Source organism: Hemicordylus capensis, chromosome 3, assembly GCF_027244095.1.
Source record: "Hemicordylus capensis ecotype Gifberg chromosome 3, rHemCap1.1.pri, whole genome shotgun sequence".
Lineage (NCBI taxonomy): Eukaryota > Metazoa > Chordata > Lepidosauria > Squamata > Cordylidae > Hemicordylus > Hemicordylus capensis.
The window spans coordinates 230,789,167-230,813,234 of NC_069659.1; the positions used below are offsets into that span (position 1 = coordinate 230,789,167).

Sequence of the window (24,068 nt, forward strand, 5' to 3'; positions counted from 1 at the left end):
TGAAAATCACTTGTGTGACAGCACAGCATTTAGATGTCAGCCACTGGCACATCAGCAGTGGTAGTTTGGATGTCAGTCACTAATAATAATTCGCAGCAGCCTCTGAAGAGAGGTGGGAGGCAGGAGAGCTTATAGGTTCTGTATTGGGTGTGAATGAAAGACAACTACTTTTACCCTGAGAAGAAAAGCACTGATCATATTTTCATTTTTGCATTGTATTACCTATCCAATAAGCAAGAGATTTTGGTTCTGTTGACCTCGTGAACATAGCCAGTAGACAAGCCAAGCAAAGTGTTGTCTTCACCACTCACAACAACTCTGTCTCCTACCATCAGGATTGTTACAGGCATAGAATCGTTCTTACGCTGGAACCAGTGTAAATATTGTCCATCAGACACCACCTGTACACCTTCCAGTTTGATCAGATTTCCAACGCAGTCTCCCTGTTTCTCTCTACAAATGTTAAAAACAATAGCCTTGAATAACTTGTAAGACATCATTGCTAGCCCTTAATACTGTTTGGAAAACTCAAAATGGCAGCAATTTAAAATAGCTTTTAAGTGACACACTAAATCATGGCCAATAAGCATTTTGATTTACCTTTCTGCAGCAGGTATCATCCATATGTTCCTACACCCCTTCTTCCCATCTTTGTATTGAGACTCCAAGGTTAGCATCAAATACCAGAGGCGGAAATAGTCCAAATGTGTGGGTTTCAAATGCTGGGTTTCTTTTGCAACAGCAGCATCCACATCCGGAGGAATTGAGATATTTATCTGCTGCTCTACAGCCCTAAAACACAATCCCATGAGAGTCCCCATGAAAAGTCACCTACAAATTCACTTATTACAGACTGCCTGTGAAAAAAGCTTTTTCTGCTAAGATTATAAAGAAATTTCAAAGTAGAACTGAGGGGTAGGCAGGCAAGGCAGCAATGAATGACAATTTTAACTATTAAGATTTATACTTTATAAACATATTTTAAATATCAGAAAACTCCTCCTTCCATGGCATATATTTTGCAATACTTCAAGTTATAGGCATTAAAATGAAGGTCCAAAGCCTTTCAGTACCACATGGATATTTGGCAATTTGTGGTGTGGGGGAGGGCGAGGTTACCAAACCATTACAAAAAGTAGATGGGCATAGCTACCGTGTGAAACAAGCTCCTTTCAACAGTAATTCACTAATCTGAAAACCTGAAATTTACACATGATCTGACTGGTTCTCAAGAAAGCTACAAATATGAAGCTGATGGTTGGAAGGGATTGACTGATTAAGTGCCGTCAAGTCGGTATCAACTCTTAGCGACTACATAGATTCTCTCCAGGATAATCTGTCTTCAACTTGGCCTTTAAGGTCTTGCAGTGGTGCATTCAGTGCTGTCTTAATCAGGTCCACCCACCGTGCTGCTGGTCGTCCTCTTCTTCTCTTTCCTTCAACTTTTCCCAGCATTATGGACTTCTCAAGCGAGCTGGGTCTTCGCATAATGAGTCCGAAGTATGATCGTTTGAGCCTGCTCATTTGTGCCTCAAGTGAAAATTCTGGATTTATTTGTTTTATGATCCATTCGTTTGTTTTCCTGGCTGTCCATGGTGTTCTCAAAAGTCTTCTCCAGCATCAAAAGCATCAATGCTTTTTCTATCTTGCTTCTTCAAAGTCCAGCTTTCACACATCCATAGTGTGTCATGAGGAAAACCATGGTCTGAACTATTCTAATCTTTGTAGGTGTAGACATGTCACAGCATCTAAATATCCTTTCCAAGGCCTTCATTGCTACCCTACCAAGCGCTAATCTGCGGCATATTTCTTTACTGCTGGATCTTTTACTGTTGATTGTCAATCCTAAAAGGTAGAAGCTATCCATCACTTCAATGTCTTCATTATCAATTCTGAGGCTGGTTGCTGTACCCATTGTCATTAGTTTAGTCCTCTTTACATTTAGTCATAGTCCCATTTTTTCCACTCTGCTCCTTGACTTTCATTACTAGAGCTTGCAGATCATCCACATTCTCAGCTATCAGAGTGGTGTCATCAACGTAGCGTAGGTTACTGATGTTTCTTCCTCCAAGGAAAGGATAGCAGAGCTCTATTATATATAGAGCTGATTCACAACTTTCCAAAAGTAAGACAGGAACTAGAGGTTCCAAGGGAGCATGCAGTCCTGGCAGACATGTCATCTGAATCAGTCAACCTCTGATTCCCAACTTTTGCCCAAGATTCTCCACCCAACTTCAAATGTTGGTGACAAGTTGGGTGTAGAATTTTGGGTGGAAGTCAGGAAATGAAGCAGGAACCAATTTTGAGAGATAAAATTGTGTACTTCATACTTTAACTGGGGACATAAATTTTCAAACTGAATCTAGGACACACAAATGCCTTGTCCTGGCTCTGTTTCAAAGGATCATGATTTGAAGTTTGTGTACACAAACATAAGACAACTCAAACACCTGAATGATTGTGTGCACTAGACTAAGTTTGAACTTTACATATTTGCATCCTTCCAGTCTCGGAAGTCTAGTTATATGAATTATTCCTTTTCATTGCTCATTCTTAGCTTTTTAAAGAGGTTAGTGCCTGCAGAACTCACAACCACATTTAGATCATGTCTACATTTCACTTGGTACAATCAGTAGTTAGAAAATTAAGCCATGTACAACATGACATGTTACAAATGTACAATGAACCTTGAAGACAGGACAGAGTTCAGAAATGGTATGACAGACATCAAACAGGTCAAATATAAGCATGCATCAGTTTTGACGTTGTGAAAAAGCTTAACTGCAGGCATGACATTTTTCATGAATCACACTTCCAAAGAGTAAAGTTTTATTCATATGAAGACTGTGGTAGAGAGAATAAACTTTAATGAAAACTATAGTATTTTGAATTATCTTGCAAAGAACGATTTATAACCCATGTTCTTTAAAACAGGTTTACCTTCTATAAAGCATGCAGTTCTGTTTCTGGGAGCAGTAACTGCAAGTCTGACTGTCATTAATCAAAGGAGGCAAAGGTGCAGGTTCTGTCTGCTTATTTGCCATCTCAGATATATGTAGACTGTGAAGCAAATAGTAGGCCAACTGATTTCTTAGTTTAATTAGTTCTGCAGAGGGGAGAAAAGACATACATATCCAGATTCTTTCAAGTCTGCAGTGGGGGAGGGGGAGTACAATGAAAAATTAGTTATTTAGCCTGTTCTAGCATGTGGATTGGTCACAATGAATTCCACTACTCCGCTATATCCATCTCCCCAATCAGCTATACAATGACCACACACCTTCAACACAACTTTTATCCAGTAAATGTTCAACACACCTCAAGTCTGTCTATTGGCTGAAGTTACATTGCTTCATTGGGACTTCCCAAAAGACACAAAGTAGTATTTGTTTTTATCAGAATGCATTGTTTCAGCAATGTATTAGTGATCCTAGATGACTACAGTAACTAAAAAAGGAGTTAAAACAGTCTATTAATAGTAACATCACTATTCAATAAGGGGTGGAAGCACAACTCTAGGGATGTGAATGAATCGTTCCAGCGGGATGGGGAGCAATACCTTTAAGAAAGAGTAAAGCAGGTCCTTACTTACTCCTCCACCGCTTTTCCAAGCACAGTGCTGCTCAGAAGTTCGCACACTTCACCCAGAATGAGCATGGCGGAAGGATGCACATGGCCACTTTGCATGTGTGGCAGCCATGTGCATGGTCAAAAACACCATGCTGACCACACACATGGCTGCTGCACATGCATGGTGGCCATGTGTGTCCCATGGCCACCCACAGACTGCTGGGTGAAGCCTGGCAGCAACATGCAGGCTTCTGAGCGATGCCACACCTGGAAAGGTAGCAGGGTGGCCAAAAAGCACGTAAGGACCTGATTTACTCGTGCTTAAAAGGTACCGCTCCCCCACCCTGCCAAAACAATCATGCACACAACTCCAGACACCTCTGAACCACAGAATAGCCCTCTTCAGATGCTTAAAAAGGGGCAGTGGGAACGGGACACACTAATCTGTACAACACTAAAAAAAAAAAAAAAAAGCACCTGAAGATTGCTATAATCTACATACTATTTCCGATATAGCTTCCATCCTGGTTTGGGGGCAGAAGCCACCTTAGGCACCCTGATGGACAACTCATTTTGGAAGACAGAGAGTACAAGTAGAATTCTATTAAATCTCCTGGACTTGACCATGGTATCCTTCTAGAATCATCTGTTTTGGACAGAAGTTGAACACACTCCACACTAGTCCTACCTGGCAGACAGATTCTAAAAGGTACTGCTGGGGGCATCCCATTGCAATTATGCTATGGGTGCTGCACAGTTCTATTCTGTCTCCTTAAGAACACCTAAATGAATTTGTTGCATGTGGTTGTTGAAGGATTTGGGGTGCAGTGCCATCAGTATGCTAATGAAACCTAGCTCCACCTGTCCTTTTACCCGAATCAGAAGCAGAATGGATATCCTGGCCAGGTGCTTAGAGGGACTAATAAACTCAGTCCAGAAAAAAGACAGAGATTGTCCCAGCCCTCCCTACCAGTTTCCTTCCTTCCCAAGCAAACGTAATGCAGGGAGGGTTGCTGAAGACAGAAGGCCTTGTAGACCTCACCCTGAAAACCTGGATGTTCTTGGCATGCTCAGGAACTTCATTTCCTGCCAGGGTACATGGAATCTGAAGTAGGGGTATGCATGGACCAATCCTGGTTTGAATTTGGTCCTCAAACTGGTTTGGTCGAACCAACCAGTTGATCTGATCCATTTAATCGAACTGTTTCAGCAGTTTGAGGGGCTATACTTATAAATGGGAATCCTGGCTTTAAAAGGCTTCTTTCTAAAGGGTGGCCAGCAAGAGGTAAGGTGCTTACTGGTCCAGCGCTCCCTGCAGCCGCCTGTCTGTGTGGTGGCGGTGCAGTTCCAAAACAGGCCTGGCCTCCACTGGTGCTCAGAGGCTATTTGCATTACCTCTGTGCATCCACAGATGACAGGTCAATTTCAGAACTGCATTGCCACCATGTGGACAGGCTGCTGCGGGGGGGGGGGGGGGCACCAGACCAGTAAGCACCTTACCCCTACTTTTAAAGGTGCCCTCTCACTGCTCCTCCCCACCCCCAGCCATCCTTTAGAAGCCAGTGTAAGCCAGGATTCCCCTTTGCTTGTAAAGGGGAATCCTCACCGGATTTTCCTTTTACAAATATAGCCCCTTGAACCATCAAACCAGTTTAATCAAATGGAACGGGCTTGGTTCAGTTGTGGACCGGCTCACCTCTCCTGAAGAATGGTCCGGTTCTCAATCAAACCCAACTGGCCCAGGTTGTGGTGGACCAGTTCGCGATCAAACAGTTTGCGCACACCCACTAATCTGTAGTTTCCTCTGCTTCCTGATTTAATAATTTGGGTCAGGAGAAAGAGGAAATGACTAATCTCATACACCCCAGCAGGAAGTGACATACTGAGCTCCAGGCCCTAAAAATGAGGTCTACAAGTCTCCCCCATCTGTAGCTAGTTCTTATGGAAAGGAACTGACAGCGAGGGATGGCTGGCGACCAATTTAATACAAGCTAAGCTGAACTTCAGAAGAGGGCTGCACTCAGCTGCACTCTTGAGATAGAATTCCAGACTGGGGGAGTTTGGTTCATAAACTTATTTCCATCATTCCCATAGAACGGAGCATTGGTTTCACTTACCATGAAGGCTTCTTCTGGTTGCTGGGGCCAGGGACATCTCATGGGTTATCCTCTCTCAAGAGCTCCAGGCAGGACAGAAAGTAAATAGTTAAAAAACTAAGCCACACCCACTAGAGCCTGAGGGGGATAACCCCTCCCCAGTTCTTTCGGGCTGAGACATAAGAGGACAAAGGCAATACAAAAACAGTAGAAAACAGCAGGTCAGAATAAACAGGTTTAAACATTCCAGAATAACAGAGTGTAGCAACCCACTGTAGAACTAAATGTCAGTCTCCACCATTTCAACAGAAGTAGACCAGAGTGCAAAACCACAACTGGGCGGGCCGAGATGTCCCTGGCCCCAGCAACCAGAAGAAGCCTTCACGGTAAGTGAAACCAATGCTCCGTTCTCGGTTGCTGAGGCCAGGGACATCTCATGGGACAAACCACAGCTGTCCAACTCGGGTGGGAGCACTCTGGTCTACTAGAGAGGAAGAACTTGTTGCAAGACCCATCTGCCAAAGGTTGCCCAGGCAGACACGAAATCCTCGATCTTGTAATGTTTGGTGAAAGTGCAAGGTGATGCCCAGGTGGCCGCCTCGCAGATCTCTTCAACTGGTGCATTAGTGGAAAACGTCACTGACACTGCTGCTGCTCTAGTAGAATGTGCAGAGAGATGTGTTGGTGGCCTCAACTTCTGAACCTCATAGGCTATCGATATACACACTATAATCCATGTTGCAATAGTGGTCGAGGAATCTGGGACCACCATGGAATGCAGGTTGAACAATACAAACAGAGCGTCTGACAATCTGAATGAGGCTGAGCGTCTGAAACAGACCTTAAGACATCGCTTAACGTCCAACTTATGCCATTTCCGCTCCATAGGATGGACGGGTTTGGGGCAGAATGAAGGTAGGGACACATCTTGCGATGGGTGGAAGGGGGACGCCACCTTTGGCCTCATGAAGGGGTCCAGAATGAGCCTGACGGCCTCTTTCTGAAATATACAATATGACTTGTTTTACAGACAGCGCCTGCAGCTCCAAGATGAGCCTTGCAGAAGTGATGGCCACCAAAAAAAGCCAATTTAAACAATAAGACCCTGATCAGAATAGCTGCCAAAGGTCCAAAAGAGTGAGCTTGCAATGCCTTGAGGACAGTATGTAGTTCCCAAGAGGGTAACCTATGCACTGTTGGAGGTGACATCAGCGAGGCATCTCATAAGAACCTACGCTGGTGAGGATGTGACTGAGATATTTTGTCCTTTTCTGCTGAGAGCAACTCCAACGACAATGCCTGCCGTTTCAGGGTATTCGGACATAGTCCCTTCTTGAACCCTTCTTGTAAGAAGAGCAGGAGATGACATAACTTAGCCGTGCCCTTCGGAACGGAGTTGCGTGACATCCAGCGAAGGAGTGTTCACCATGTATATTGATAAATTCTCTCTTTCGATGGACTTCGCGACACCAGCATAGTGCTGAGAACTCCCTCCGAGTAGCCATGTTGGCTCAGGACTCGCTGCTCAGTTTCCAAACGGTGAGCCAAAACCAACATGGATCCGGGTGTAAAACTGGACCCTGATGGAGCAGGTCCGGGGTCTGAGGCAACTCCCAAGGTGGCTCCACCACCAGATGGAGGAGCTCTGGAAAACCAGGGTCTCCTGGGCCAGAATGGTGCCACTAAGAGTACTCTTGCTCGAAGAAGACACACCCATTGCAGGACTCTGGCCAACAGAGGTGTTGGAGGATACGTATAAAGGAGAGCGTCTGGCCATGGACTGGATAGGGCATCCACTGCCATCGCCTCCCTGCATGGAAATCTAGTCATAAACGCTAGTAATTGCGCATCCTTCGGAGTCATGAAGAAGTCTACCTCAGGCATGCCCATCTTCTCTGTTATCTGGGTGAAAACCGATGGATTTAGAGCCCACTCCCCCAGTTGGATGTCAGCCCAGCTTAACCAGTCTGCAACTAGGTTCAGCTCTCCCTTGACGTGGTGTGCCATCAGGGAAGGAAGGTTGCTCTCTGCCCAGGACAGCAGAAGGACAGCCTCCTGGTGAAGTGACCTGGACCTGGTCCCCCATTGCTTGTTTACGTATGCCTTTGCCGTTGTTTTGTCAGTCTTTACGAATACGTCAGTGCCTTGGATGATCTTCTGGAATGCTAGTAGCGCTAGGCGAATTGCGTGGAGTTCCCTCCAATTTATGTTGTGAGAACGTTCCTCCTTGTTCCATAGCTGCTGCGCTGACTGGTTGAGGCAGTGGGCTCCCCAGCCCCTGTCACTTGCGTCTGTTATGATGAACATCTGTGGGTCCAAGAAGGTCTTTCCCCGATTCAGGTTGTTGGAGTCGATCCACCAGCGGAGAGAGCAACGCAGGTCTGGTGGAAACTTCAGAAGCAGTCTACACTTCCTTACGATTGCCTTCTGGTGGGGTAGGAGAAACCACTGGAGATCATGCAGATGAAGTCAAGCCCACGGAACTGAGTCCAGTGCAGCCACCATCAAGCTCAGCAGTCTTGACAAGGAAGCCAGAGGAACTCTTGGACTCACTAGGAACAGGTGAACCTCTGTCTGGATAGTCTGTAACCTGTCCGGTGGAAGCAAGAGGCGGTCCACTAAGGTAACTATGATTACCCCCAAATGGCACAGCCTGTGGCATGGCGTCAATTGACTCTTTTCTCCATTTATGATGAAACCATGGTTCTCAAGTGTTGCAATAGTTAAGGGCCAAGTCCCGTTCTGCCTCTGGGAGAGATCTCGCTTACAGCAACAAATTCTCTATATATGGAAACAGACAAATCCCTTTCTGACGGAGTTGCGCCACCTGTGGTGCCAACAACTTTGGAGACATGAAGGGCTACTGTATTGAAAATGCCTTCCAGCATATTTAAACCGAAGGTACTGCCTGCTTTCCGGGTGTGTAGGAAGATGCAGGTAGGCCTCTCTTAAATCTATGGACGCCAGCACATCCAGATGAAAGAGTTCCTCTGAAACTGCTCTTAGAGTTTCCATCTGGAAATGAGTTCTGTGGACGCATCTGTTCAAAAAATTTTAAGTCTAAAACAGTTCTCCTTGAGCCGTCCCTTTTTGGGACAGCAAATAGGATAGAGGTGTTTTGGTTTGGTTTGGTTGTTTTGGTTTGTTTGAACTCCCTCTCCCTCCTGTGCCAGAGACACTGGCTCCACTGCCCCGATGTCCAGGAGCTGCTGGATCGCCTGGACCATCGGCAAATGCTTTGAAAATGCTTTTGACCTTGGAGTGGGGATAAAGCATCAGGGGGAGAGGAGCGAAACTCTATCCTGTAGCCGTGATGGATCAGCTGCAGAACCCAATTGTCTGAGGTTGAATATTCCCAGGCTGAGGTGAGGTGAGACAAATGCCCTCCAAGCCTGAAATGCTTCAAGTCATTGTTGTGGCTTTTGCTGCTTTGACTGAGCAGCTTGCTGTTTGTCGGTACCAAACCCTCTAAAGGGTGCTCTCTGATGATTCGAAGATCCCCTCTGGAATTTTTTATCTCTGTCCCGGCCCCTGAAGGGCCGGAAGCTATGAAAGGGCTGATTGTATTGGAAGGGCCTTTTGAAAGGCTGTTTATCAGTCTTTTTATTGGCTGAAGGCATCGTCTTTCACTTATCAGAAGACTCTACAAGAATGTCTCGTAGGGCAAACTCACCAAAAAGCTTTTTGCCATCGTAAGAGACGGTGGTGAGGTTAAGCCTAGAGGTAGAACCAACTGTCCAATTTTGAGCCACAAGTGGCGTCTGCCAACAAATGATGAAGCCACCACTTGCGCTGAGAATCTAATCGTATCAAGAGTGGCATCGGCCATAAGGGCCTGCGCTTTCTGGATCTTTAATAGTTGCTGTCACATCTTAACTGGGTCCCCTGGAGGATCACTCAGAAGATTGACCACCCATAATAATGAGGAACGGGCTGCCCTGGCTGCTGCCGCCATTGCATGGATCACCAAGGACACGTTCTCATGACACAATTAAATGACAGCTCGGTTTTTTTGTCAGCTATGTCTTTTAGAGAAACCTCACCCTCTCGAGATACCAGGGAATCCAACACCAATTGCAAAATCTGGGCATCCGCATTTGGTGTCCTCAACATATCTGTAGTGGTTTGCTGAAAATAATAAAATTTGTTAGCCATAGACGTAGCCTTGCAGTTAGAAGCTGGTGTCAACCATTCCTGTTTGACTACATCCACAAACAACTCTGGCATGGGCATCAGCATGTCCTTGGGGCGTGCTCTAGGAAAGACCAAGTCCCCTTTGGCACAAGAGTCAGAACTCTGCCCAGCCTCTAATTTCAGTCCAATTGTATTAATAATTCTGGACATGAGTGGGCTGAAGTCCTCTGCCACAAAGAGGCGCTGTGACACCGAGGCATCACTAGTGTCCTCCCCTCCAGACCATTCCCCGTCATCTTTGTCTAATGGAGTCTCTGGGTCCGGATCAAAACCTCCCCCTGCATTAATTGGGTCTTCAGGGTCAGAAGGCAGATTAGGCCTCTCTGAGTTCGCAATGACTTTTTTTTTTTGAGGTGCAAGTAAACCCCTGGGGCCCCCAGAGTATGATCAGAAGCATCAGAGGAATGGTCCCGTGCCGCCTTGCCAGCCAACTTGCCCAGCTCACTATGCTTACGCTTGCTTTTGGCCTTATTGGGAGAAGAACTGACAAACTCGCTAAGTGAGGAGCTCACACTGGGTGACCTATGCCTTCTCCCCTTCTTGGATCTCTTACTCCTCTTAGGGGGCCTAACCTGGTAGATGGTGTCAATGATTGCATTACAAAACCATGCTTGCTACTCAGGTGGCAGCACAGACTTAGGTAAAACAGCAGAGTTAGAACTGGATTCTTTAGGCCCAGTCTCTGCAGCAGACTCCCCCTGCTGGCCAAACTCCATAATCACAGTCTTAGGCTTTTCCCGCCCTTTTAGAGACTGTCTCCCTTTTACATTACCGGCTCCTTTAGGTAAAATGGAGGGATTCTTCGCAACCGTCGCCATCTTAGGGACAGAAGACATCTGTGATGGCCTTGCTGCCCTGCCGCTCAGGTTGCTAGCCAGATCGCCAATCCGCCTAATCTCTTCAGAGGTTGGTGGGGCATTGGCAACAGGGAGCCTCCGAAAGCGCTCTTCACAGCCACTTCAAGTTGCCTGCAGCAGCATGGTGCACCGGGCCGCGGTAGTGCGAGTCTTGCAGCCTGAAGGCGGGAGACTCGACGCGGCCCCTTCGACAATCGGGACGGGCGGCTCGAGAGCAGCCATCACCGATGCGGGAAAATCAAGCTCTTCCAGGGGGGACTCCATGGCCCATAGATTAGAGACGGCCGACCACGGACCGTCAACTCACTGCTGGCGAATTTTTCAGGCGGTTTTCGGGAGGTCGGAAAAGCGGCCTTGCTATGCAGAGCTTGCAGCAGCCTGCGCCAATGGGGCCTACAAACGGCCCTGAAGCCTCCCAGGCCGAAAACACTCAATCTCTCCCCCTTGTTGGAGAAATTGGGAGAGAAGTGGGGGGGGGGGGAGAGAAACAGACGAAAGAAGGGTGGTTTTCTTTCTTTTCTTTTCAGGTAATAGCAAGTAATAAAGATCAGGGACAGAAAAAAGGATTTGGAGAACGGAATACTGTAGTTAGGAAGTCCATTAGAGAAGTAATATCAGCAGAAAATAGAAAGAGCTAGAAAAACGCTGCCTTGGAGCTTGCTGAGGACAGAAAGAACTGGTGCGGGGTTATCCCCCTCAGGTTCTAGTGGGTGTGGCTTAGTTTTTTATCTATTTACTTTCTGTCCTGCCTGGAGCTCTTGAGAGAGGATAACCCATGAGATGTCCCTGGCCTCAGCAACCAAGAATTACTATTCAGCCTATTCTCAGTAGTTACACTTCCATTAAAAGATCAGGGTTGCAGTTTGAGAGTGCTTTTGCATCCAACCCTGCATAGACATGCCAAAGTGTGTCCATTGCTAGATGAGCCCTTAGTCAACTTCAGTGGCTGCACAGCTGTCTCTTCCTGGGAAAATATGATCTTGCTGCAGTTATCCATGCCCTGATTAACTTCAGTTGCATTACTGCAATGCACTTTATATGAAACAATCTCTAAATAAAGCATACAGGAACATAAACTGGTTCTGAATACAACGATCACATTGTTAAATGGGATTCAGTATTGTGAACACATTATTCCAGTTCTTAAAGATCTACACTGACTTGCCATTTATTTCCAAGCACAGTTGCAAGGGCTGATCACCTATAAAAACCTAAATGATTTGGGAGCACACTATTTCAACAATCTCCTTTGCTGAGATTATTATCAGAAGCTTGGCACTGAATGCCCCTGCCTTCAGAGACTAGACAGATTGCTATCACAGTCTTTTCTGTGGCAATGCCCAGGTTGTGGAATGTCTTTCCCAAAGACATTCACTTGGCACCTACTCTGTTTTTCTTGTTGGTGCTAAGTCAATTTTCTCTCTCTCTCTCTCTCTCTCTCTCTCTCTCTCTCTCTCTATATATATATATATATATATATATATAAAGCTTGCTGAAAGGTGGTTTAGATTTTATTTTTTGCTATCTTTACCTACTATTTAATTTTTGTACTCTTATTTGGGTTTTTTGTGGGTTTATATTGAATTATGTTTTTAAAATCTGATGTTATCACCTTCAAGACTGTTTTGTTGAAAATGTTTTTTTAACCTATCACAGGATTTTTCCAAACACAAGAATTACCTCTCCTATCCATATGATTGCCAGGAACAGGAAACATATTACCAGTTTTAAGATAGAGGAGGAATCCAGCTTCGGGATCTACATGCCTTTCCTGGCACATTAGTGTGTACAAGACTACCTGAAAAAGATATTGAAAGCTATTTAATTTTGAAACTTTAGGGCGGAAGTAAATTGAACAAGTTTGCAGCATTGTACTCTGATAACAAAGAGTTTAAAAAACTTGTAATCACCTGTAATAAGGCATCTACTAGTAAGCACACAAAGTGTTACTAGCAATAAGGATACAAAAGATGACTAATACAGATGTAGTCCTACAAACACTTGAAACACAATAATGTCAACACTGCATAATGCAAAGATCTTTCTGCTCAATGGTTCATGTCACTTATGGCAATCAAGATGTTCAGCAGAAATAAACCCAACAACATGTAGCACAACATGAACAGAACTACAGCTAGACATCCAAAAACTGCCTCTCCCTTTCTTTGTCATCCCAACAATTCTCTACTTTCAGCAGTCCCAACTTTCAGAAACCCTGTTTTGCTAATCTTTGGATGCCACAGGAAAAGTCCTGCTCTTAGCAGATGAACCACCTAGGCACTCAAAAAGGATGGAACCTATAGCAGCGTTTGACTAGCTGATCTTGCTCAGGAGATAAAATCTGAAATAATCAGAACCCAGAACATTTAAGGCTAAGAAATTCAAAACCAACACCTTGGACCCAGAAACAAACTAAAAACCAATGTAGCTCTCTCCAATAAGTATAACAGGTTTCCAACTTATACCCATCAACAATCAGGAAGCCACATCCGGTACCAGCTGGAACTCCGGAACCATCTTCAAGGCCAGCCCTACACAGAAAGCTTTCAGTCTGGAAGTTATCAAAGCATGAACGCCTACAGGCAGCTCTGTCTTTCAGCAGCAGGCATACCAGCCAAAGGCACTCCAGGTCACCCATTACTAAAATGGAAATCCGAACGTCATGCTTGGTCCTGGTTTACTTGTACACTATAAACCTGCCTGAGCTTGGACAGAGTCAATGAGTTCAGGAGCTCAGGAGACTAGCTAGCAGCCTTAGGGATGTGCATGGAACTGGTTCAGCACTCCCTTCCTAGAGCACCTAACCGGTTTTGTCCACCAGGGTTCAAACCGGTTCAGAGGACGGGGGTTGCATTAAGTGACAGAGAAGGTGCTGCCTACCTGTCAGCCCCCGCCCTGCTGCTCCCCCCCACTCCTGGCACACTCCAGAAAAGCAAGCGCACTAGGCTGCAACATTCCTGCTTGCAGCCCCAGCCGACACATGCACGCTGGCCATGAGCATGGCAACGTTGCTGGGATTGCAAGCAGGAATGCTGCAGCCCAACACACCTGCTTTTCTGGAGAGAACCAGCAGGGGGAAAAGCGTCAGGGTGGGTGCTGACAGGTAGGCAGAGCCTTCCCTGTCATTTAAAGCAACCCCCCACACACACCCTGCCAGGAGTGCATGGACTGGTTCTGTGCACATTCCTAAGTGTTATCTGTGGCCCAGAGTGCCTTTGCTAGCTGTGCTTGCTGCTTGGTAACATGCCTTGGTAACCTCCAGACTGAATGTGTTCTATAGTTCTATTCAAACATTATGTTCAATACACACATAATCTGTGTACAGTGTATACTATACAGTTATCCATACATTATGTTCAAATTCTAAAATAATTACATTCTTCCATTCAAGGGAAGTGCACAAATCGTGGTTCGAACCATGGTTCAAGCACATTTTGGGAAATTCGACCAGGAGCTTTGAGAAACAGGAGAGCAGGTCTTCACCGCCCCTTTCAGCTTCCTGCTGAGACAGCACACATCCCAATAAACCCCCACGCGGCACCAGCACACACATGGAGTCTGCGCCGACGCCACTTGCGTAGTCAGCAACAACATGCCGATTACGCCAATGGCACCAAGGCATGCGCAGACTGAAAGTCTGATTAAACATTTCTTGAATTCATATTTTAAACACTTTTAATTGATTTGATGTTTTAATTGTTATTTGTGTTTTGAAATTGTAAACCTCCCCGAGACTTGTATATGGGCCAGTATAAAAATGTGCTACATGAGTAAATAAAAGCACATGCAATAGTATACTCTATCTGTATCTTTTATTTCAGGAAATCTGTATCCAGGTTCACTTTTTAAATGAATGCATGCACAGTCATTCATACAAAACATGTACATCTGTACAGAAACCAGTATGCACATGTAGTATAATGTTTGAACAGGGATTATATAACATCTGAATAGGACATCAATAGTCCTTAAAGATGATGCAGAAATTTCACTCCCATACAGTCCAATACCAATCTCAGTTATTTGTTCAGGGACGTTACTGACACACCTGGATCAATTACAAGCAGAATGAAACTTAGTGTCATCAACATATTGATGAGATACCATACCCAGAACTCCAGATGACTCCAGCCAACTGTTTCAAATGTTAAGGAGCATGGGAAACTGAACTCTGAGGAATCCCAGAGAACAATTCCAATGGAGACAAACTACTATGTCCCAACATCATCTTCTGGAACCTGCTGTACAGGAAGTATGATGGAGAACTACCACAAAGCAAAGGACACCATGGCCACTGGTATCAAAAGCTGTTGAGAGGTCCAGGTGAATCAACAGGGTTACACTCCCCATTCCTCTCCTGCGTACATCATCCACCAGGGCAACCAAGGTGGGTCCTGTCCCAAATACAAGGATGAAACCAAACTTATAGATCTAGATAATCAGCTTTGTCCAAGATCACTCGGAGTTGCCCAGCCACCACCTGCTCAACTTGTCCCAAAAAGACAAATTGGAGATGAGTTTATAATAATTGCCAAAGTCAGCAGCCTCCAAAGATAGTTTCTAAACAAGGGTCTTACCAGCGCCTCTCAAGGTGACAGAAGCACACCCTTCTATGAAAAGTTACATTAACCACTATGCTGCCCAGCCTACCACAATTAACTCTTTCCAGCTAAGAAGGGCAAGGGCCAATCAAGCACACTGCAGCACAGCTCTCTCCAAGTATCTTGATGGCAGAAATCTGTCTTTGGCAGAAATCAACAGAAGCTCTTCCAAGCAACTGTAACTAGCAGAGACCAAGGCAACCTCCAGAACAGATTCTGAAAGCAAGGTGGTGTACACACCGCAGGAGCAGGTGACTATATCAAAATTAGGGATGTGCACGGAACTGGCGAGGGTGGTGGTAGCGTTAAGGGCGGGGGAGGATGCACTTACCACCACCCCTGCCACGTTTCCCCTGCCGGTGCACATCTCACTTAAAAGCCCGTTGGGGCAGCAGCGTACCTTCCTGCCGCCCCACTCAGAAGTTATCCGGAAGTAACAGCTGCAACTGCGCACAACACGCACAGTTGCAGCTGCTACTTCCAGTTACTTCCGAATAACATCCAAGTGGGGTGGCAGGGAGGTACGCTGCTGCCCTGAGGGGCTTTTAGTGAGACATGCACCGGCAGAGGAAACACGGAAGAGGGACATCCTCTGGGGTGCATCCTTCCCCGTCCTTAAAGCCATCACCACCCCCGCCATCAAACCGAGACAGGCAACATTCAAACCAGTTCGGAGGCCCGTAAAAGGGCCTCTGAACCTGTTCATGCACATCAATAATAAAATGTTTTACGAATAAGTAAAAACAGATTATAGATGGTTCCACAGGTTCACCATAGGTACAAACCTTTTAACAATCCAGAATAGCTTCACCAGAGATATAAAACGCAGGCAGAAAAGAGATTTGTCACCAACACCATCATGGAATCTACCTTAAAATAGGTTCCAAGCAGTGTTCAGTTTGATTCATCCCAAGTGTTCTACTAACCTGCATTCTAGCCATCATTCCAATCATTTCATTTCTGGCGGTTACCCTAAAAACCAGGGGGCTGTCTCAATTCTAGTTAGTGGGAAGAGGGGTGTATCAACCATGACAGCCACACACAGGTCAGAACTCTGTTTAATGTGTCTGAAAACTCTTTGCTGCAACAGACTAACAAACTTAAAAGGCTGCACTTCTATTAAGATTTTAGTCACTATCTTTTTAGACATCCTTTAAAGTTAGACTACAACTCCTCCATTTGTGTTCCTGTCTGTACCTGGCTTCGGTGCTCTATGGAATTAGTTTCTTTGCCACTTTTAAGCTCCAGTGGCATTATCCTGGATTGGGTTCTAGATCTGCGGTGAATTGTTACACTGGCTGTAACATCAATCTTGCCCTTTAAGCCGAACCTCGGACACCAGATGTTCTCCTCAACATCTAGGATTTCTTTAACTTTGACACTGCAAAAGGATTCTTCTCCATTATCTCCCGGCCTATCAAAGAACAAGGTATATAAAGTTGAAGTAAGTTTAGTCCAAAAACGAAGTTCTCTTTCTCTATACTTGATGAAGGGGCAAATTCCATTTAACGAGCTAAACTGGTTCTATTTAAGGAATATGGGAACATAACACTGATATATCATATGTGCCATCCCCCATATCATCCCTAACCTTCTACCTTTTAAAATCTTTCTTAACAATAGACATTTAACACTTCCTCTGTTATTTGTCTATTCTTTCAGATTACAAAAACAAGTTCACTCTTGAATATCAGACCAAGTCAGGTAGAATACTTAAGCAAGCAAATGTGCATTGAAAGAATGTATGAAAGGTTTGTAAACGTAAGGGGCAGCCTCCAAATTAAGTTAGTCAGGATTAAGTCCCATTAAAATTAATGGGACCTAATTTAATAAAGACTAACTTGACCCATTGATTTCAATGTTTAGCAATGACTAAGTAGACTAGATGCTGCTCAGGATCTTTGGTGAACGCCAACTGACATTTGACAAAAACTGGGCCTGTTTTGCATGAAGGTGATGAAAGTTAGGGGTCTGAAGATTGCACGCAACCCAAGCACACACAGAGTTGGGCACGCAGAGCACCCGACTCTCAGGGGAATCCCCCAATGCAGTGTGCCAGTCGCACAGTACATTGTGAGATTCACGAAGACTGGGACAAGTCCCAGTCTCCAGCAATCCATGCTGCATGGATCGTGTCGACACGTAACAGCACGCCCACAAGACGGCACAGGATCATCGGGGAGATAGGTGGAACCCTGTTGTCCCTGACCCAGCAGAGATTCTGTGTATAGGTTTATTAGGTAGCATTCAGATTAATCTTGCACTAGCATAAATGCAGTTGCACTAATGTAAAGACAGGATGCATCTATTCCAGACTAGTTCTTCTGATAGCAGAAGATGTTGAAACCTTGCACAACACATTGCATGAGCTCACAGGATGACAGGGTAGGAGAAGCCTTCTACTCTAATTCAGGAGCTGTAAGGACTCCCTTTTGCTGATTGTCTGTCAGTCAAAACCAAAGTGGGAGGTGCCATCCGTGCTTTTGTGCTAAGCAGTGGCTGGGTGAGAGGACTTTTCATTCTACTTCATTCAGCAGTTGAGTACAGCTGCTGGATAGGAGGGAGCCCTCCAACCCAGCTGTTGCTTAGCACACAAGCCCAGATGGTGCCTCCGGCTTGGTTTTGACTGACAGACTATCTGCAAATGGGAGTGTGCACAGCTCCCGAATTAGGGCAGGAGGCTTCTCCTACTCTAATTATGATCCTGTGAACTGCCCTAGTCTATGTCCCAGAAAAGGTTTTCCACTCATGGCTTCACAACACTGCTGAGCACTGCAAGTTTGTGCAGCTGCACAAATTTCTTAACTGCACACTTCTTCTCCTGCTGTGCTAGATCAACCTAAGTCTGGATGTCAACCACTGTATCAGCAAGTCTGTTATAGTATTTTGAAAATCTTTCATAACACCATGATTAAAGAAAGCTGACTGGGCACACAGAATTATCCAATACTGCATGGAACCAGTTCAGAGGGGGCAAAGAAAAACAATAAAATGTTCTCTCTCTTTTTTTTTTTAATGACGTTTGGAATTTCTCCTGTTAGATGTCCTGTAATCAATGTCAGAAAAGAAGTAGGACAACCCAGCTTAGAGGATCATCTTTTTACATTAATTCTACAATTCTGACATCTCTAAGAAGTTCCACCTACCCCACTGGTAAGACCACCTAAAACAGTGCTATAATGTAGCAGCAAACAGTTTCTTACAATTTTAGTTGCATGTTATGTTGGTTCACTTGGCTGTGTTTATACATGAAGTCTTCTGCCCATTTAGTAAATGATGGAAGATATTCCTCTACCCCTTGCATTATATCATTTTGTTTCAGATTTAACTGGTACCTGTAGTAGTAAGAAGGAAGGCATACTAAATGCGATATAGTAAGAACAAAAGGTAGCAATAGAAATGATCTCGATGCTATTCATATATTCTATATAAAAATATATTCTTTTATATTCTATGCGCTTGTTCTCAAAAAGAAAAATATGAAAAGTAATTCCCTGTATAAGCATTTATTTTCATATAGTCACAAGCAACTATGCTTTACTAGAACAGGCAAGTTAATTGCTCAGCTGCAAATCCAGTGGTACCCTAAAGCCCTATTCAGACGTGATGAAGTGCTCTGGCGCTCAAGCTTTCAAATTGAAAAATGGCGAGGAAGCCACACCACTGTCACTCACTCCTGAGCCATTCACATAACCAGACTGTTTGTCTGAAAAGGGAAGCATATAAGCAAGATGGCCAGTGTTTCTGTGAGCAGCAACCTCAATCCCCCAAGGCTGCTGTTCACAGAAACACTGGCCATCATGCTTCCAACGCTTCCCTTTTCAAACAGCGCTGTGAGCGTGAACAGCTCAGGCTCGAGGGGGTGACAGGCAGTGGCGGGACTTCCTCCCCACTTTCCAAGTTGTAAGCCTGAGCACTGGAGCGCTTCATGACTGAGAAACATCCAGACTAATCTTCCCCTTACAGAAGTTTGTTCCACTCATGCAACAAACTTGTTTGTGTTTCACTAGGAAGGATCTTCACAAATCCCTGTTCTCTCAGCTGCCTCTCAAAAAATATCTTCAAGCATCTCCCAGTCCTCAGGGAATATTGGGGGGGGGGGGAGAGATCAGGGAGGGAAATCAGCAAAGACTGCCCCTCTTCCTTGCATAAGTGGAACATACTTCTGCAAGACTGGATGCTGCCCTGTATCCGCATACTAGAACAGTTATGGCAGGTTCACAGAGTACATTTTTGTCATGTGGGCAGTCCTAATAATCTCCATTTAATGCTCACATGGACAAACCAAACATGGCAAGCACAAGAACAATCCCTGTTATCACTGTGGCATTGCATCAAATGGCTTTATGCCAAGCATTCAAGCTATTAAAATTTCAGTTCTTAAAAGAACTATACACTATCCATCTCATTTCCTATCCTGCAGTAATACTTACATCTCCTTTAAATACTTTGAACCATGAATAACTGAGGTAGCAATTTCTTGCAGTTTCTTGTGTGTAAAATTTGTTCCTGCTTTCTGGAAAATTTCATGTAGGATTGTACCAATTAGCATTTGATGTGAACCAGACTCGCATCTCTGTAAAAAAAAGAAGTAAAAATCAAGTTACACAGTTTGTGTACTTCGTGTAAACTCACATTTTATTTCTAGAGTGATGTGCAAATTAATCACTATAACTAAAATCCAGGGTTGATATAAATCAATGATTTTTTAAAATGCATTTTTAAAATTTAAATTGATTTTTTTTAAATTTCATAAAGAACCTAAATCAAAGATATCATCATGAATATTAATCATAACTTCTAATTATATTCTATGAACATATTAACAGCAGTATATGGGGATGAGAGATAACAGACCTGATCAGGCTTATTCTGCAGGTGGTGTACATGCAGCACACACAGTCAAGCCCTTGCTCCCCCACTCAAAAGTACAAAGAAAGTCAATGAACGAAAAAACAGAGGAGGGATGGTGGTGGAGTAAATCTGAGCAAGGAGGAGGAGTCTGGATAGAAATGCATAGGGGGGGGGGGAAGGGGGAGGGAATAGAAGTGAAACCAAAAGTTAACAGAACATATTCATGAAGTCCTAAGGAAACTTTTTCTGAGTGTATCCTCCATTGTTGAAGGGAAACACCTATCATGGCAGATGGCCATAAAAGAGACCCCATTTGAGAATACTTTAATCAAGTTCCCATACCTGTAGGTAAGAAAGGCATGCATGCAAAAGGCAAACATTGCAACAAAGAAATGCAAGATCGGGTTACTCAAATGGAACAGCATTATGAGAAGTGTGTACCTACCTTCTAAAAATGAAACCTCCATCTCTAGATATGTATTAAGGTTGTATTAGACAACAAGAATATATTATAGAAAATGATGATTAAACAGAATCTAGTAGTCATTTAAATCATGATTTAAATCATTAAAATTGAGTCATGCGAAGCAATTTAAATCATGATTTAAATAAAATCAATCCTGCTAAAATCAGTACCATCAGCATGGAGAAATATAAGAGCCTGAGGTCCTTTGTTTTCATAGCAAAGTGCAAATGTTTTAGAATGGACCTGTGGTTGGTTTTTTTACATACAGGTTGGTTTACAGAGTCTGAACATACAGTGTAAGTTTATATTTTAACAGATATAACCATCTACTTGTCACCAGCTAAATACATACCTACGCACACAAAATCTTGCATCAATTTAAGAGAATATTACTTCCATCAAGATGGAAAATAGCTACAAAGAACATCTCTTACCATGAGCAACACCATGGGCAGGATCTATACTAAGCTGATCATGACTGAGCACCGCTGAAATAAATGAGACAAAGCTAGTCATGACTATTAGTCTGGATCCTGCCCCATGTCTTTATCATCCATCCAATCATCCACATCGCCATGGTATATCATCCGGCATTTTCAAATGTGTATGCCCAAAGCAGTTTAAGTTTTACAGGTCAAAATTAGCATCCAGAAAGACATAAGAAGCCAAGACAGACTATAAGCACAAGAGTAACATGCTGACTTTAACCACCCCAGTTAAGAAATAGTTTTCCATATGCTATACCAACAGAAGCCTTGGCATATTTCTTAAGAACAGCCTTACATGAAGTGTATTCATGGCTTGTGTTGCAAATTGCACAACAGATTGCTGCCAGGTGTGAGTTCAATACAAGATTTCTCAGCCTTCTTACAAGATGAAGCTAATAAAAGCCAGTCCTTCGCTCTAGTACTTGATTAGCAGTCATAGTGATGGATTTAGGAACACTCAGTAACAATACCGGACATATGAGGACTGGTTCTCTCTGAATCATTAGAAATGTATGAAGAATACTGGCCCACATGTTATGCAGGCTTAGGAGGCTGGACCATGAGCTCTGCCCTCGCAAGGAACTGGCAAAGCAGCTATGCTCAAGGCTTGCCTTGCAGTGCAGTGCACTAGGAGGAGGATAAGGACACAATTGTCGCTTCTCTCCCTTTTCATTGCCAGGAATATGTCCCCTGAGGGTTTGCATGACAGGGGTGTGCACAGACTGTGTGTGGCAGTTCAGTCTGAACTTGGACATAACCGCTGCTCTGCAAACTGGTTTGTGATCCAACCGCCCAGTTTGCGGAAGACTGGTTCAACCGCGAACCAGTCTGTGCACACCCCAATTCCACGGAAGCCAGTATATATTTTGAGTCAAATGCCTAAAAACCTAAGCACTATACAAAACACATAAAAAGAGAAGCCCTGCCCAATGGGCTTAAAATCTAATTCAGACAAACGTGATGCAAGATTATTGAACGAGATATAAAGTGTCATAACTGGCAACATCTTTTATGAAGATGTTCTAGTACAGACAGTCAAACCAAATTTAAAGTATCGTATCTCAGGTTTCCCCTCAGTTACCTTGAACTTTTCACTCAGTACAGCCTTCCTCATACACCGAATGCTATTTGATACAGTGGTACCAGAAAGCAACACATCTGGATAGAGAATTAAGTATCCTACATCTGCATCTATTATCCATATACCAGAGTTGCACTCTCCTTCTAGATGAATGATGTCTCCAGGCTGCACTGGAACAGAAATCCTAAAAAATATAAACTAAGTTATAAAGTTGACACACATTTATTTTTTCTAAATAATTAGAGTAAATTATTTGTTTTTATCTGTATAGACTTCCATATAGTCAGTCACCAACTGCGGGGAGGAAATGGGGGTCAGGTCTTCTAAGTAAAGCTATACCCACTTCACAGGGCCCACTACAGCCCACTTTCTCTTGCAATCAGCAAGGGCATCTATGAGAAAAGCAGGGGGGTGGGGAACTGTGCTGAAGGGATAGAGAAACGAGGCTACCAACAGCTGAACAAAGAAAGGGTAACTCCAAATATCTCTCTTTTAGAGCCCACTAATAATTAAATCAGACATATCACAAAGAACAAAACAAATCTGGACAGGTCATCAGATAAAAGTGTCAGTCTCCATGTATTCAAATTCCCACGGCTAAGATTAGGACCTTGTACTAACCATCTCTCTACAATACAGAAAGAGCAACAAACCACTGTGTCTAAGCCTGGCAAATGACTGTACACGCATTCATTTTAAAAGTGAATCTGGGTACAAGCCTCTTCAAATGCAGAATACAGATAGCAAATATACTACTGTACAAGTACTAAACATGAGCCAATTCAGACACTACTTCGTCTGACAGCTGACTGCACACAGAATACACTGTGCATGTTGTGACCGACCACATCCTTACCCCTCCCCAGTGTGCCAGAGCACCTTTTCCTAATTGTGCGGGGGTACGGTTTGCCTGAACTGCTCTACTATTCATGGCCCAAATACTAGGATTTGACTGTGTGTAGAGAAGTGGTTCAGATGACCCCCACCACACACACACACACACACACACACACACACACACTAAGGAAAGAAGCTCCAGGACAGAGGACACGCGCACTCACATCCTGGCTGGCAAACAAAGGACCATCTGAACCAGGCAGCCCAATCTGTGAACAACTATATGTGCATACCCAGGAATGTCAAAGTGCAGCCCTCCAGCTGGAAGACCACAGTTTGACAACCAGGGTGTACACATCTGTATGTGCACACACTGTGCACAGATTGTACATGTATTGGACAAAATGTATAACTAGGGCTATAGTTGCCTACAGACCAAGATCCCTAACCATAGATTGACTGTGTTTTGAATAAGCCATATCTTGCCAGGTTCAGACACATCACACTATGGTTTGCCAATAACTATGACTAGAAGTTTCCAATCACGGACGGCATATGAGGGGGAAAGGGCAAGGTAAGCATACAAGTATCTGAATACAGCCTTAGAAACTGTGCAGCAACAATAATAAATAATATACTTCCCGCCACTTCACATCATTTATGTTTACAAAGCAGTTACCAGTCATTCCTTAAAATGCACAGTTCTGTATCCCAATCATCAAGTGAAGAAGAAGCTGTGATTATCAGATGTTTCTCAAGATCGCCTTTTTCCTGAACTTGTAAGACGCAGTATCTATTGTTCAAACCATTGTTGAGCACTGTATCAGGGAAGCCAACTATTCTCTTTGGAAACCTATAATTACAGTTGCATTATAATACATACATATACAACAGAGAAGAAACACACAGTTTATAATAGAAAAAGGGGTCACAGAGAATACAATCCATGAATCTCACATCATACATTAATGAGCCATTTTGGAAGGGTGGTATAAACATCAAATAAATAAGTAAATACTACATT

The 24,068-nt window shown here is 44.0% G+C and overlaps 1 protein-coding gene across 1 annotated transcript in view; it reads right to left on the minus strand.

The window, feature by feature from the left end:
• Positions 1–24,068, minus strand: part of DNA2 (DNA replication helicase/nuclease 2) — a 47,835-nt gene that overhangs the window by 22,251 nt on the left and 1,516 nt on the right. The window contains exons 2-10 of the mRNA XM_053305340.1: positions 23,724–23,897; positions 22,208–22,391; positions 19,752–19,894; positions 18,522–18,653; positions 16,516–16,732; positions 12,398–12,515; positions 2,941–3,106; positions 601–792; positions 223–453 (exon numbers count right to left, since the gene is read on the minus strand). Coding sequence (XP_053161315.1) covers positions 223–453; positions 601–792; positions 2,941–3,106; positions 12,398–12,515; positions 16,516–16,732; positions 18,522–18,653; positions 19,752–19,894; positions 22,208–22,391; positions 23,724–23,897 — 1,557 coding nt within the window. The remainder of the gene's footprint in view (positions 1–222; positions 454–600; positions 793–2,940; positions 3,107–12,397; positions 12,516–16,515; positions 16,733–18,521; positions 18,654–19,751; positions 19,895–22,207; positions 22,392–23,723; positions 23,898–24,068) is intronic.